This window comes from Hippocampus bargibanti, linkage group LG09 (assembly GCF_051943395.1).
Source record: "Hippocampus bargibanti isolate YZ-2025 linkage group LG09, ASM5194339v1, whole genome shotgun sequence".
Lineage (NCBI taxonomy): Eukaryota > Metazoa > Chordata > Actinopteri > Syngnathiformes > Syngnathidae > Hippocampus > Hippocampus bargibanti.
The window spans coordinates 1084459-1100232 of NC_142742.1; the positions used below are offsets into that span (position 1 = coordinate 1084459).

The 15774-nt window shown below is 42.7% G+C and overlaps 1 protein-coding gene across 1 annotated transcript; it reads left to right on the forward strand.

Annotated features, from left to right (window-relative positions):
- Positions 1-648: 648 nt before the first annotated feature.
- cdan1 (codanin 1) lies at positions 649-14868 on the forward strand. The gene is made up of 26 exons (XM_089004973.1): positions 649-795; positions 1950-2551; positions 2933-3132; positions 3202-3324; positions 3397-3475; positions 4395-4515; positions 4581-4690; positions 5587-5676; positions 6580-6655; positions 6728-6933; positions 7010-7148; positions 7221-7364; positions 7920-8086; positions 8610-8691; positions 8756-8845; positions 10422-10476; positions 10557-10803; positions 10891-11040; positions 11597-11660; positions 11786-11864; positions 11925-12106; positions 12272-12379; positions 12479-12542; positions 13551-13729; positions 14308-14415; positions 14496-14868. The coding sequence occupies exons 1-26, from the start codon at positions 718-720 to the stop codon at positions 14598-14600; spliced, it is 3648 nt and encodes a 1215-aa protein (XP_088861099.1). The 5' UTR covers positions 649-717; the 3' UTR covers positions 14601-14868.
- Positions 14869-15774: the final 906 nt, after the last annotated feature.

Below are 15774 nucleotides of genomic sequence, written 5' to 3' on the forward strand. Positions count from 1 at the left end.
AACGAGTCGGCTCACTCAAGTGAACAGAGTCGGTTCATAACAAGGAGGAGAAATGACAGCCGACTTTTTTTTCCTCTATTCCCTCCTCCAGTCTTCGGTTAAAGCCGCACGTGATTGGTCGATAAAGGGGCGGGGGGTGGTGGTGGTATGATAGCATTATTAATAGGAAACGCAAATTAGTGACAGTTGATCATCAAAACAGTAACTACAGGGAAAGTCAAAGTTAGTGGATGCTCTCTGTGCACATATAAATAAAAATATTTGGTATAGTGTATTTTTTTACATGAGTAATTCGTTTTTCACATAATTTTACATGATTGTTGGTAGTTAATAAATTTAAGCAACAAAAAATGGAGAGCCGTTTGGGAGCCGGAAGTTTTTAGTGAGCCGACCCAAAAGAAACGGCTCTCTGAAAGGAGCCGGAATTCCCATCACCCTTGTCAATACGTCCCACATACGAACGTCACGGAAGGAATATGGCTCTGTGCCTAGCTTTTGACACAAGTGGTGTGTATGTAATTTTATCGTACAACCTACAAAAACAATTACAATGAAGTATTTGTTTAGCTTTTACTTAAAATGAATTAAAGTATGAAAAAAACGGTGTTATCCTTGAACCCGGAAGACGTGGCGGGGTCAGAACAGTTGTACGCATGCGTGTTACCAGACCACGCCCTCTTCCTGTCAGTTCTTCCGGCGCGCAAGTGCCTCCTCGGAATGGCGGCTCTTTTGGAATCGCTACTCACAAGGAAAGTGGATCTTACGAAGGTCTTGGACTGGTTGAAGAATATTCAGGTGGGTTTGAAACACGTTCGAAGACCTTCGGTGTCACGCTGAGCTCGGGTTCGGTGTCCTGTCGTTCGTCTAAAACGAGTGACATGTGCTCATGACGGATTGTAAACAAAACTTTTAGCTCGGCAGCTAAGCGAGGCGGCGAACACGTCCCATTGGGGCTTACGCGGACAGTTAGTCGCTGCTGTTCTTTCAGACAAAAAAACAACAAATGTATCAATATTGAAATCGTTGGTCACATAGCATAAATATCAAAGATATTATCGAATATTTTCGGAAGACCAAACATTCCTATTTTTTTAATCGACTTTATAACGAAAACCAAAAATAACAAGACCCGTGAGAAACTACAATTGTATAGGGATACGTCTGTGTAAACTCTCAGTCGTACAGGAGTGGTCCATCGATGAGAAGGTTTCTTCAGCCGTCATCTGTACAAATTTGAAGGTTTCGGACGTTTTCGAAAGAAAAACACCTTTATAAACTGTAGTGTTGGCAAAAAGAGCGTAAACTTCAATCCATCCCCCCCCCCCCCCCCGTTTCTCGTTGTCTTATTGGGAAAATTCAAGAACCAGCATGGAGGAAAACGTGTAATACGTCATCATAAACTGCATCGCTTGGAAAATCCCACGAAAAACGATTACGTATTTCACAAAAATGCAATGATATACGACTGCGAGTACAGAGTGCGCTCCCTTCACTGGACAGAAACAATCGCGGTGGAATATAGCTCACTGTAGCGTACCTAATCAATGTATTCTGAAAATACTGTACTTCCTAAAACTAGTGAAAAACATAGTTAGCCAATTATGTTATGTGGGTGATGAAATATACAGTGATACCTGAGCTTACGAACTTCATTGGTTCCCAGAAAGTGTGTGTAAGGTGAAAAGTGTGTCTTCCAAACATTAATTTCTCATAGGAAACCATTAAAAATGAGAATAATCCGTTTCCAGGTCCGCATAAAATATAATTTTCTACTAAGCGCTTCATTTGCCGTGATCGTGCCCTCTACGCTACTTGTTGATATTTTTTTAAATCTTGTCATACCTACAACCGAAATATTACTGTATCGTGATACTTTATCGGCAAATATCATGGCGTGCCTGTATCGTGTGTGTGTGTGTATATAAATATATATATATAATTTTTTTCAGGATAGTGACAGTTTGACCTTCAGCGATGCAGAATTGCCCGTCCACCAGCACGAATTTATTCCCTTCCTGCTCAACTTCCTCCGAGATCAGAGCAGCCAGGCCCTCACCCACGGCCCCTCGACCCCTGCCAAGACCCCCAGCCGTCCCCGACCCTCCGCCTCATCACGGGGCTTCCCCGAGAGGAGGGCCAGCAGATCTGGAAGCGGTGGCTCTCGCGCCACCACTCGAGTGCAGCTATTCTCGTCCACGCCGTCCCCGGGTTCCGAGTCGGATCCGGGTCACCTCGGCAGCCCGTCGTTTTCCGCCTCTTCCGGTTCGGCGTCCAAACCCTCGGGCTCAGAGCGGAGACCCATTCAGAGGATCAGTCTCGGGGACTACGTGCTGTCCCCCCCGGAGCTCCAGAAAGGCCGAAGGAAGAGCGGGAATGGCGCCGGGAGGCCCGCCGGCGGCGGGCGAGCGGCGCATCACGGCGACGACAATGGGAGAAGAACCGGGAGGGGAGGCGGGACCAACGAACACGTTTCTCCTCCGTCGGCGGGTCGCCTTAATTTTAGCAACTTGGAAGATTTCCCACCTGTCGGTTCATCTCCTCTTACCCCCACGTGAGTATTTTTGTTTTTAGTCGCCTGTGCCTTTTCTTTAGGAAGTCAAAAGTTAAAAAATATCAAACAATTCCACACTTATCCCTCATGTTTTTTTAAAGTCCTTCTCATTTACTACTACTACTACTACTAATAATAATAATAATATTACATTTCATTTCTAAGCGCCTTTCAAAACTCTCAAGTACACTTCACAGTTCCAGATTATTTTTTCTGCGGGTGAGCAGCGGCAGCCACACGCCCGTCAGCGTTCACTCATAATGAAGGCATATTATCTAACACGATCCAGTTAATTTATTTTTTTTTCATATGGGGAGGTCATCCGAGATGAGTAGATATGTCTGGAATTGATTGGGTATTGGGTGATCCTCCCGCTTCCAGATGCAAACGAGCCCAGCAGCGGCCGCGCTCTCCTACGCCGACCTCAGCGGATCCGCCGTCCCCCCCGAACGACTCCGAGACCCTAATTCTCCCTTCCAAGTTGACGCCGGAGCAGCAGACGGCCTGCCCCGAATCATCCAAAGTCACCTTGGCCTCCGATCTGGACCTGCTGGCGGACCTCTACTGCGCTTGCATTTCCGGTGCGTGAACCATCAACGCAGGGTGTCGACAAAAACAAAGTGCGACAACAACTTAGTTTTGCTTTTCAGGAAATCTGGTGCCAAATGTTTTCCTCGAACTCTTTTTTGTGATGCAACTGCTCACGTCTCGATGTCCTCGCGCTCCCGACGATGAGGGGGAGGAGGAGGAACGTGCGAGAACCCTCAATTCAGGTCGGCGGAATGAGGAAGCGACGACAACCTTTTTATGAATTCAACTAAAATACGACTTTTTTTTTTTTGTAGGCGTGCTGGAGAAACGCTACCTGAAGAAAGTACACAACTGTGTGTACTTTGCGGTAAAGGTGCTGGAAAATCAATATCAGTGAGTTTTGATCACCAGCCATACAGTGATACCTTGGTTTACGAACCCCTTGGCTTACGAACTTTTCAGTTTACGAACGTTACATTTATGAAAAATTTTACCTTGGCATACAAACTATTTTTCGGGATACACATGGAGCGCCACAATGAGTGATGTGTCGTTCGCGAACGAGTCCGTTCTTCTCTCAAGAAAATGGCAGCTGACTTGTTTTGTCCTCTATTCCCCGCCCCTTGACTTCGGTTAAAGCCACGTGATTGGTCAAGAACGCAGCGGTGAGGGGACGTGGTTTAAACATTAAAGAGACAGACAGACGACAGAAAGAGAGTGAGAAAACGGAGAGAAAACAGTGAAATTTGGACTTGTTTCAACTTTGATAGTTCAATGGCAGAGTGTAGACTGCAAGGTTAAAATATCCCATCAATCAGGCTGCACAAATAACCCGCACAAGCCATCTGTACTCTTGATGCAAAAACCCAGCTAAAAAGAACACAATTGATGAGGAACAAGGTAAAATGATGGCAGAGAAAGCACCTCCAAGAGATCATTCCTCAAGATGATGAAAGAAGAAGGCTACGTTTGTTCCTCATCAAGTGTTTAATGCTGATGACTCCATTCCAGCAAGCCATCAACGACCATCATAAAGGTCAATAAAACCACTTTATTATATAGTACAGTTTATTTCTTTAAAATAAGGTATATTGTGTGTAGTTTTAAGGCTTATTTAGTTGAAAATTATGTTTTATGGGGACCTGGGAACGGATTATGCTCATTTTAATGGTTTCCGATGGGAAATAATTTTTTGGGATACACACTTTTCACCTTACACACCGTCTGGAAACCAATTAAGTTTGTAAGCCAAGGTAACGTTGTATTTCTATCCTTTTTTTTTTTACTTCTCTTGACAGTCATGTTTTTGTAGGTTATTGGCTCACCTGGACAAATGCACCTTGCGTCTCCTGGCCGAGAATGAGAGAGTGGCGTCGTTTTCGCCGCGCCTTAAAGATCGCTTGAGTCAAGCTCAGGATATCAGTACAGCCAAGGTAGCGCAATCGGATTGCTTTGTCGCTAACCGCTGCAAGAAATGACATTTTTGGATGTCTTGCAGGTGTCCCCCTCCGTTTCCACATTCATCCACTCGGTGCCTTTCCAGCCCGCCACGGACAATCGCTCCAATTTCAGCAGTGACAAGGCCTTCCACACCTTTAAAAAGCAAAGGTAGCGACGAGATTGATGATGTTGTAACTACTTGAACCAACCTGTTAATTAATTGAATTGCCAAATTAACACTTTAATTAATTACTGACTAATTAGTTAATGGCCAGGCAGCGGCAGCCACACGCGCCAGCGTTGACTCAACTCAAATAGGTAGAAAAGCTAGCCAGCTAGCTAATAGAGAGTTAGCTAGATTTTTGTCATTTTCACTCAATTTGCAGGACCCACAGAATAAAAAAAACCTTAGACTCTTTTTTTTTTTTTTTTTTTTTTTTTCATAAAAAAAGAGTTAATTCCTAAGTTATATGGGTCTGGAGTTATCTGAGCTTGAAATGGGGGCACCTGTGCAATACCACGAGGCAGCAGTATTTGTCTTTTGTCCATGTTAATGCTTTGTTACAGCTTTAATACATACATAAATCAATACGTATATATTGTATTGTATTTCGGACAGCCCCCCCATTTCAAGCTCAGATAACTCCACACCCATGTAACTTAGCAATTAACTCTTTTTTACTGATGACAGAAGAGAGTTTAAGGTTTCTTACGCTGCATTGAATGTTTATATATTCATGGAACTCTATATAATATTCTGTGGGTCCTGAAAATTTGAGTGAAAATGACAAAAACCCTGGCACTGGAGTGGATACATTTTTGCACACCGTCTGGCAGTGAATGAGTTAATTAACTAAGTTAGTAAATTGGTTGATTAATTAATCAGTTGATTTGTTGCTTCATTATTATTTTAGAATGAGCTAAAAGTGTCTCTTTGATGACGAGTTTTCATTGACGAGCGAGCTAGCGTGTACGTCCGCCTCCTTTGAAAAAAGCCGCGATACATCTTAATCGTCCTCTTCAAGCACGACGGGTTGACCTTTCACCTTTCCTTTTCATTCCAGGGACATTTTTTACGAGGTTCTTCGAGAATGGGAGGACTTCCACAAGGAGCCCAGCTGGATCTTCGACATTGCCCTCGGGAGTCGCATCAGGTACATTCAAGTCTTATTTTTGTGGTACAGTGATACCTCGGCTTACGAACGCTTTAGCTAACGAACTTTTCGCCTTACGAACGTTACATTCGCGAGAATATAATCTTGGCATACAAACTATTTTTCGGGAAACACACGGAGCAACACAATGAGTGATGTGTCATTCGCGAACGAGCCGGTTCTTCAAGCCGCACGTGATTGGTCAAGATTCGTGGTAGAGGAGGGAGGGGACACATGCAGCAGCTAGCGGGGAGTGGGGGAGTTACAGAAACACACACACATGAAAGGGAGACGACAGAGCTTGAAACAAAAAAACAAAAGTGAAATTGATTGATTGATATTTCAAAGGCAGAGTGTAGACTGCAAGGTTAAAATATCCCATCAATCAGGCTCCACAAATAACCCGCACAAGCCATCTGTACAATTTGAATCGATACAAGCAAGGGAACCAGCTATTAATGAAGTTTCTAGGGTGTCTTCCTGCATCTCTTGCAATATCACTAAGATGTACAACCCGGAGCTCCTTGAGACACTTTATGCAAAAAGCTATCCATTCCATCAAGCCATCAACGACCACCACAAAGGTCAATAAAACGACTTTATTGTACAGTACAGTTCATTTCTTTAATTACGATACCATAGGACACTTATTATACATAAACTAAGGTATATTGTGTGTAGTTTTGAGGCGTATTTAGTAGAAAATTATGTTTTATGGGGACATGGGAACCGATTATTCTCATTTTAATGGTTTCCTATGGGAAATTAATGTTTGGAATACACACTTTTCGCCTTACACATACTTTCTGGGAACCAATTAAGTTTGTAAGCCAATGTATCACTGTATTTTAAACTCCTACTCTTATTTTGAAATGGGGGGGGGGGGGGGGGGTGCGGTTTCAGAGGAATGATGAGTCAGCTGACCTCCGCCGGAAGCCATTCGCACTTTGCTCGTCTGTTCCTGAAGCAGCTTGTTCAGGTGATTTCCACGCTCTCGCGTTAGCTCGACGGGAACCGGCTCCAAAGTTCACCTTTTTTTTCCCCCGCTTAGATGTGCAAAGGGCCTGGCGTTAGCGGCTCGTCCGGCGACGCCCCCGACGCCGACCTGCTGGGCATGCTGGGAGCCGACGGCCTGGGCCGCCTCAAGCGTTTGGAGGAGCGTCTCATCCAGCCTCATGGCGTGGGCGGACCGTGCCCGCCGCCGTCATTTCCGGGCCACCAGGAGTTCTTCCGGGACTTTCTGCAAGCGGCCAGTTGGTAAGATGGCGGAAAGCCAAACCCGTGAGGTCGCGCGGCTAAAATGCTAACATGCGATCTGACTTTTTTTGAGCAGCTGTCAGCTGAACCGGCACCTGCAGGACAGCTTGTGTCAGCAGCTCCTTCAGCTGGACGAAGTGTCCATTTTGAGTCCGCCGACGACCGTCGTAGAACGAGACGAAGAGGCGGCCGGCGACGGGGACATGGAGCAGCAGGTAAGCATTCCGCCGGACTCGCCAGGAATGGAAAAAAACACGCATTGCGATACTGAATGACGTCCCCATCAGGACGAGAAACAACGTTTCGCCTCGGTGCTCCTCCTCGCTCGTCTGCTGGCCAAGTTCCTGGGCTTCATCTCCTTTCTGCCGTACCAGACGACGGAAAAGCCATCCAGGGAGATCCAGGAAGCGGCCATCGCCCTGCGGAGCAAGGTTAAAATAACATACGTGGATGCATGTCAGGGATGGGCAATTGAGGTTGTAATGCCACCCCTCACCACCAGATGGCAGACATGTCCAAGATGCGGATTTGGAATAATAATAATAATAATTTGTTGTTTTTATTTATTTATTTTTTGTATATTTGGAATAATAATACACAAATAAAATGTATTATTATTATTATTATTATTATTATTATTATTATTATTATTATTATTATTATTATTCTTCACTGCCATTGCCGAATTTATTCAGAAATTAAAAATATGATGGAGAGCGCCATTCCCAAATTTGTTTTTCATGCTTGGGTGCCGATAAAGTGCGCCAGCATTCAATCAACCCGGAAGTAACTCAAATAGATTGGAAGCTAGCTAGCTAATAGATAGCTAACACAGTAGATAGCTAGCTATATTTGACATGTTTGCCCATTTTTATCATATAACTGGTTAGGCGTTGCTTGGTTCTCTCCCGCTAACACTAATGAAAAATATTAGTGTTTACTCAATGTTGTTCAATTTTTTATATCTCTATTTTTTTTCGCAACAGAGCGTTCCTGTGCTGGACGTGTGCGGCGTGCTGAGGAACAGCGTGAAGCACAGGCGCACCATCTTGACAGTACCCTGGCTGGTGGAGTTCCTCTCCATGTTGGATTTCACCGGGCCGCTGTTGCTAAGCTACCGGGTGGTTCTGGGCACGCTGTGTCTCCTCTACAGGTACTTTTGATAGTCCGGTCCACCAGCCACTTTATTAGGAGCGCTGACGAAGCTTTTCGGATGAGGAGCGAAACGTCCGACACCTTCAAAAAAGTACAGATGAGGGCTGAAGAAAACGTTTTTTTTTTTAAAAATCGATTTATTAGGAACACTTTCGAAAATTGAATGATTGAGCGCTGCCAATATGTATTTTCATTGAAAGCTTCTACTGACTAAAATTTTTCATTTATTTCATACTTGGATTTATGTTTTAATTGTAACTTTTTTTGGTGCTTTTTATTTGATTTTTTTATATTTTTGTGTTGGATATTATTTTCTTGTATTTTAATGTTTTTGCTTTTTTTTTAAAAAAAAAAGTGCCTTTAAAGAAATCAGTACTTGCGTCCATTATTTTTCGTTATCTTCAAGATAACATAAAATAATGGCCGATGACCCCCTCCCCTCAAATATTATTGCATAAATTAAACAAAAACCATCCGATATGTGGTATTAACCCATTGTTTATTTTTATTTGCACCTTAAGAAAAATGATTGTAGGCAGATGCAGCGAGACGTCCTACCTGAACAGGCTGCTGCTTATATCCGTACTCGGATGGCTCTTCCAGGTAGAAAACTCCTGGCGGCGACATGCTTTTAACTCCTAAAACTCATGAATCGCTTCACCTACAGATTCCAGTGATCCCAGAGGAGGTCTTCTTCACCAGCGATTTCACCAAAGTGGCCGAGCTGGAGGAGAGCAACGTCAATGCTGCTGGACTCGTACGTAGAGAGATTGCGAGTCGTTTGAAAGCCTCAACCAGACATTTGCAAATGTCCCCATTGTGGGACGATTAAAGTCAATACTGAGGTGACCTCCTCGGAAACCATTTTTAACGCCGTAGTACAGAAATGGAAATCAATATTAGGAGGTTTATGAGTAGCTGGTGCCAGTCTAGAAGTGGACACCTACTTGTTTGATACATTTTAAGTTGGATTGAAAATGGATGGATGGATGACAACAGTGAGCTGGACTTGGCCCCAAATGCAGTGTGGTGTTGCATAGAAAATGGATGGACGAATGCTAACAGCGAGCTGGAGCTGGCCCAAAATCCGGTGTGGTGTATTGCATAGAAAATGGATGGATGATAACATAGAACTGGAGTTGGCCCAAATGCGGTGTGGTGTTGCATAGAAAATGGATGAATGATAACAGCGAGCTGGAGTTGGCCCAATAACAAAGAGCTGGACTTGGCCCAATTACAGAGAGCTGGAGTTGGCCCAAAATGCTGTGTTGTATGTTGCATAGAAAATGTTGGATGATAACATAGAACGAGAGTTGGCCCAAATGCGGTATGGCGTTGCATAGAAAATGGATGGATGGATGATAACATAGAACTGGAGTTGACCCAAATGTGGTGTAGTGTTGCATCGAAAATGGATGAATGATAACAGAGAACTGGAGTTGGCCCAAATGTGGTGTGGTGTTTCGTAGAAAATGGATGAATTATAACAGCGAGCTGGAGTTGGCCCAAATGTGGTGTGGTGTTGCATAGAAAATGGATGAATGATAACAGCGAGCTGGAGTTGGCCCAATAACAAAGAGCTGGACTTGGCCCAATTACAGAGAGCTGGAGTTGGCCCAAAATGCTGTGTTGTATGTTGCATAGAAAATGTTGGATGATAACATAGAACGAGAGTTGGCCCAAATGCGGTATGGCGTTGCATAGAAAATGGATGGATGTATGGATGGATGATAACATAGAACTGGAGTTGACCCAAATGTGGTGTAGTGTTGCATCGAAAATGGATGAATGATAACAGAGAACTGGAGTTGGCCCAAATGTGGTGTGGTGTTTCGTAGAAAATGGATGAATTATAACAGCGAGCTGGAGTTGGCCCAAATGTGGTGTGGTGTTGCATAGAAAATGGATGAATGATAACAGCGAGCTGGAGTTGGCCCAATAACAAAGAGCTGGACTTGGCCCAATTACAGAGAGCTGGAGTTGGCTCAAAATGCCGTGTTGTATGTTGCATAGAAAATGTTGGATGATAACATAGAACGAGAGTTGGCCCAAATGCGGTATGGCGTTGCATAGAAAATGGATGGATGGATGGATGATAACATAGAACTGGAGTTGGCCCAAATGTGGTGTAGTGTTGCATCGAAAATGGATGAATGATAACAGAGAACTGGAGTTGGCCCAAATGTGGTGTGGTGTTTCGTAGAAAATGGATGAATGATAACAGCGAGCTGGAGTTGGCCCAAATGTGGTGTGGTGGTGCATAGAAAATGGATGGATGGATGATCACAGCGAGCTGGAGTTGGCCCAAAATGCGGTGTGTTGTCTGGATACAGGACGGCATCCCCCTGGTGGACCAGCAGCTCCTCTACACATGTTGCCCCTTTCTGGGTGAGTCCCGTTCTTGTTTGCCAACACATAATTTGTGCTGAAGCGTGATTTTATTTCAATTTTGGCTGTCGGCCGGCCAGACGAGTTCCGTAAACTCCTGGCCGCCTTCGTGTCGGGAAGCAGCTCCAAGGGGGGCGGCGCGATGCGCAAGATCACGCCGACGTCAGCCGAGCCCCAAGACGCGACGGGCGGCAACGGCGAGCGGTCGCAGCGGAAGCTGCAGGCGGATCTGGAGCAGGCCTTTTTCCATAACCAGCCGCCGTCTCTGCGCCGCACGGTGGAGTTTGTGGCCGAGCGGGTCGGCTCCAACGCGGTCAAGCACATGAAGTTGGTATCAAAGCGAAGTTGGAATGACAACGCTCAATTGTAGGAATGCTTCGATGTTACCTGACGTACAACCTCGGCTGTTCGCAGGGCGACGTTGGTGAGCGACTTGGTGCAAAAGGGGGAAAAGATGCTCAGAGACGGACTGGAGACACCCCGAGCTAACTCGGCCAAACTCAACGAGTCCATCTGCGCTCAACTGTGTGAGTCAGGACAAGAGGCCCTCAGCGGAGCCACCAGGTAACACAAAACAACCCAATGTTTTTTTATTTTATTTTATATCACTTTATTTATTTAATTGTGTTTTATTTTATTTGACTTCATTGTATTGTATTTCATTGTATTTATTTTAATTTTATTTTATTTTTATTGTGTATTATTTTATTTTTCTTGTGTTTTATTTTTGTTTTATTTGTATCTTATTTTCACTTTATTTTATTTTTATTGTGTTTTATTTTTATTTTATTTGTATCTTATTTTCACTTTATTTTATTTTTATTGTGTTTTATTTTATTTTTATTGTGTTTTATTTTTATTTTATTGTTATTTTATTTTTGTATTTTCTATTTTATTATTTTATTTTATTGTGTTTTTTATTTTTATTGTGTTTTATTTTTAATTTATTCTTATCTTATTTTTATTTTATTTTATAATACTTTCCATCAGTTTATTTATTTGTTTGTTTCTTCATGCATTTATTTTTCATCATCATTGATCTCATTGCAAATGTCCCCATTGCGGGACGAATAAAGGTTTTCGGATTCTGATTCTGATCTCCACCTTTAATAATCTTCAGATATTGCCATGAAAAGAGTCCAGAAGCCATACGTATTTTGCTCCCTGATGAGACCTCCCCCACTGTAAGTCACATTTAAGTGTTAGTCTTCAATGACAAAAAGATAATAATAATAATCATGAATTCTTCATCATGACATTTTGCGCATAATTATAATGACTCGAGTCGTCAAACCTTGACTTCATTCAGGTGCTGACCACCTCCGAAAACATCACCATCCACCTGGCCACGGAAAAAGCCTGCGGCTGGCTCTCGGCGAATATAACAGGTACGCTTCGGCTTTCTGCTCCTCGGGCGCTGTTAAAATGCCTCCATTTGAATATTTCAGCGCTTATCCGCCGAGAATGGAAGTCCAAATACGAGCGCGTAACCAAGACGCTGACTGCCGATTCGTCGGACGAGTTAGGCCCGCCGCTTACGCCCAAAAGGAAGCAAGCGAGAGTCACATCCTGCCCTCCCGGTTGCACCCATAGTGCCTCGCTACCTTCTGACGTCCTTATCGCCCTCAAAGTAGGACATGGAAACATAGAATACTTTTTTGTTGACATTCTGTAATTGGGCTAGAACCGATTAATATCATTTCCATTCATTTCAATGGGGAAAGATGATTTGGGGTACACATGTGAGTTGTTAAGAGTTTCACAATTTCCCACACTGAACCGCCTCTTTTTAAAGGACTTGCTGAGCGTGGCTGTCGGCCCCAGGATGGACCAAGAGCTGCCGAGCGGCTCTCGACTCCAAGCGCTCTTCTGGAACGTGCGAGACACACTGCTGTGCAAAAAGGTACAAAGACAGCCATGTTGAATAGTGTTGTTTGTTGTCACCTTGAATATAACACCCCCGCACCTCTCACTTTTTTGTTTAAATCTCCCTTGTGTTTAGTTCTTAACAGCCGTGTCAGAACACATGCTGCTCAACGCCACGGTCCGGCTAGCCTGTAAACTGGGTGAGCCTAACAATGTTGCCTTTTATAAGCCTTTAAGGACAACTGACACCATTTTTTTGTTTCCTGACATCAGAAAAACGTTTTATGGCATCTAGAATACCCAAAACACGCAGGCTGATATTTTTAGTCTAATGCAAAACACCGATAAAAATGACTTCAAGTGTCCCAAAACTGCCACAAAATGAGCTCAGAACTGGCGAGATTCAGAAAGTCCCGCCCCCTTGTTCGTGACGTCACGGCAGGATACTCCTTCACAAACTGCCTTGCTCCAGAATCAAAACAATGGCTTCAGAGAGTTCAGATTCGGAGAAAAAGATCCTTTTTTGTTACTCATCCAGTTATGAATATGATTGAAATAGTTCTGAAGAGGAAAGCATAAATGTTTGCCATCGATTAAAGAAGTCCTTCCGTATCAATTCGAGCTGTCTGTACTCCAATGTAGCGCCCAGGAAATGCACAAGATGGCGCACAAGCTCCGTTGGAAATGGGCTGATTTTTACGCTGGGAATTTGTGTCAACATTTAATTGAATAATTAATTACATAACTGACAATCAGTAATTAACTAATTCTCTGCCATTCCCGAATTTATTCAGGAATTGAAAAGTGTAAGGTGGAGCGCCATTCCCAAATTTGTTCGGGTTTTGATTTTTTTCTTGCAGTAGGTGCCGATAAAGCACTGGTCAGACCTCTGGCAATGTTTTTTTTTTCTTCATTTCCACAAGGGGGCAGCATTTGCCTTTTGTCCATGTTAAGCGCTTCAGCTGTTGTTAAAGCGCTATATCATTCCTTATGTATGTATTGTATTGTATTTTGAACAGCCGCCCTCATTTCAATCACACATAACTCCACACCCATGTAATTTAGGAATTAACTCTTTTTTTTCTGTTGAAAGAAGAGAGTTTAAGGTTTCTTGAATTTTTGAGTTAATTTATTCAGGGGCACCTTTATTACGACAAAAAATAGTTTGATCATGAATGTTTTTGTTTTATTTATTTGACTAAATTCAGTGTCTGCGGAGCTGCCACTGGCCCCTCCGTCAGGTGTCGACGAATCAGATCCTTCCGTCAGAGCGCTGCTGGAACAGCTGAGCGAGCTTTGGGTGACGGACAACTGTTGCCGTGCCTCCCTCCACCTGCTTTTCACCCCGCTCGTGGTCACCGCCGTGCTCCAGGCTGGCGACAACGCGGTACTTTCACACACACTCAACAGGCGTCCAGCCATTTTCTTTTCCACAGGGCGGAGTCATAATTATGAAATGGTTTGGTTTAGCACTGTAATAATAATAATAATACATTTAAATTTCAAGCGCCTTTCAAAACTCTCAAGGTCACTTTACAGTCCCAAGTTAAGTTATTCTGTGGGTGAGCAGCGGCAGCCACACGCGCCAGCGTTCACTCAACAAAAACAAAACAAAAAAATGTATTTAAATTTGAGGTACATACAGTATTTAGGTATTTATTTAACATACAAACTTAATGTACTGTACAGAAAAGCACAATTAAAAATATGATTTTCTATTTTTTTTAATTAATGCTTTCAATGTTTACATGTAAAAATTGAGAATTTTAAAATGTAATTTACTCCCCCAAAAATATTTTTGGGGAGTATTTAAAATGTATTTCATTCAAAATCTAATGTTTTTTTCTCTCAATTGATGAAAAACATTTTGCTGTTCAGGCCATACTTTATTTGTATTTGTTTAGTGTTTAAAATCTACACGAATCAGATTATTATTTTATTTTGTATTTTTGTGTTACCATTTAGTGGAACAACTACTTGTATATGGTGAGGAGACTGGTGGCTCGAGGCCTGTTGTCTGATGAAGAACTCGTATCACACTGGACCAAACTGGCAAAGCAAAGTGTACCAGCGGTGAATATTGTCCTGCCATATTTGAAGTCCTCCATCTTAAATATATATATATATTATAATATATATTTTTCACATTTTAGGAGCTAATGGAGAAGTTTGGATCGAACAAAGCTGGATCCACCTGGCTTCCAAGTCAAATGGACCTGTTGCAGCTGTCAAAACAAACACTAGAGGGCGCTACATGACCCAAAAAAAGGCAGGAAACGCACTGTAACAACTTGTGTTTTCCTTATGTTCTGGGCAGGAAATTGTTTATGAATATATATATATCGAAAACATAATTTTATTTATGTAGCACTTTGAAATGCGAATCCTGACTCGAACGCGATTATGCATTTGTTCACTGTTTGCCATTCTATTATGCTGCTTTTGTTTTAATTGTCTCAGAATGTCATATTTTGTCACTGAATTGATACGTCGATGGGAATAATAATAATAATAAAGAAGAACTCTGGTAAATGTTGATGTCACTGGTTTTACTTGTGGCCAAACAAGTGGCGGACTGTGGATTTCATCGCTAGGCCTTCAGTAGCCATTAGCCAAGAAATAACTGACCGAACATTGCAACATTGAAGTACAAACACCATACTCAAGGTTTTGGATTTAGGTGACACGAATAACTCGGCTTTACAAAGTTACACAGCCACAAAAACGACTCTATCAAATAGCCGTGTCTGAAATAACATCTGCCCGAACGCCCGGGGCGTGCAACGTTTACGTCGGGCGTAAAACTTATAAAACGTCTCCGCCCGGGTGGCTGACAACTTCAAGAAAAAAGGATTTTTTTCGGTTCGTTTGGCAATTTGATAAAATAAGGTATATTTTGTGTAGTTTTAGGGCTTAGAAAATTATGTTTCATGGGGACCTGGGCACGGATTATTGTCATTTTAATGGTTTGCTATGGGAAATTATTTTTTGGGATACACACTTTTCGCCTTACCCACTCTGTCTGGGAACCAATCAGGATCGTAAGCCAAGGTATCACTGTACTTTGCAACAATGTTTTTTTTTTAACGATTAGTTGTCGTTTTATTGCGTTTCAAGTTGTAAAAAATGGGGCAGGCAACTTTATGGCCGGGCAGGCAACTTTTCAGAGTTGTCTGCCCTGGTGTCCGCTAACTTTTTCTCATGACTTTCAGACATTGCAAATAGTTTCAAAGCCAAACGTTAAGCGGGGCGATGGTGTTAGCATAGTTAGCGGCCATAGCATAGTTAGCGGTGTTAGCATACTCTTCAATCGTGTTTGCTAAAGGTTGGTTTGTTAATAACGTACAGTATTATTTTTTTAATACAACAATACCGAAAAATATATCATCCAAATCACTTCAAAATCATACGTAATCTCGTGTTTTTTTTAAT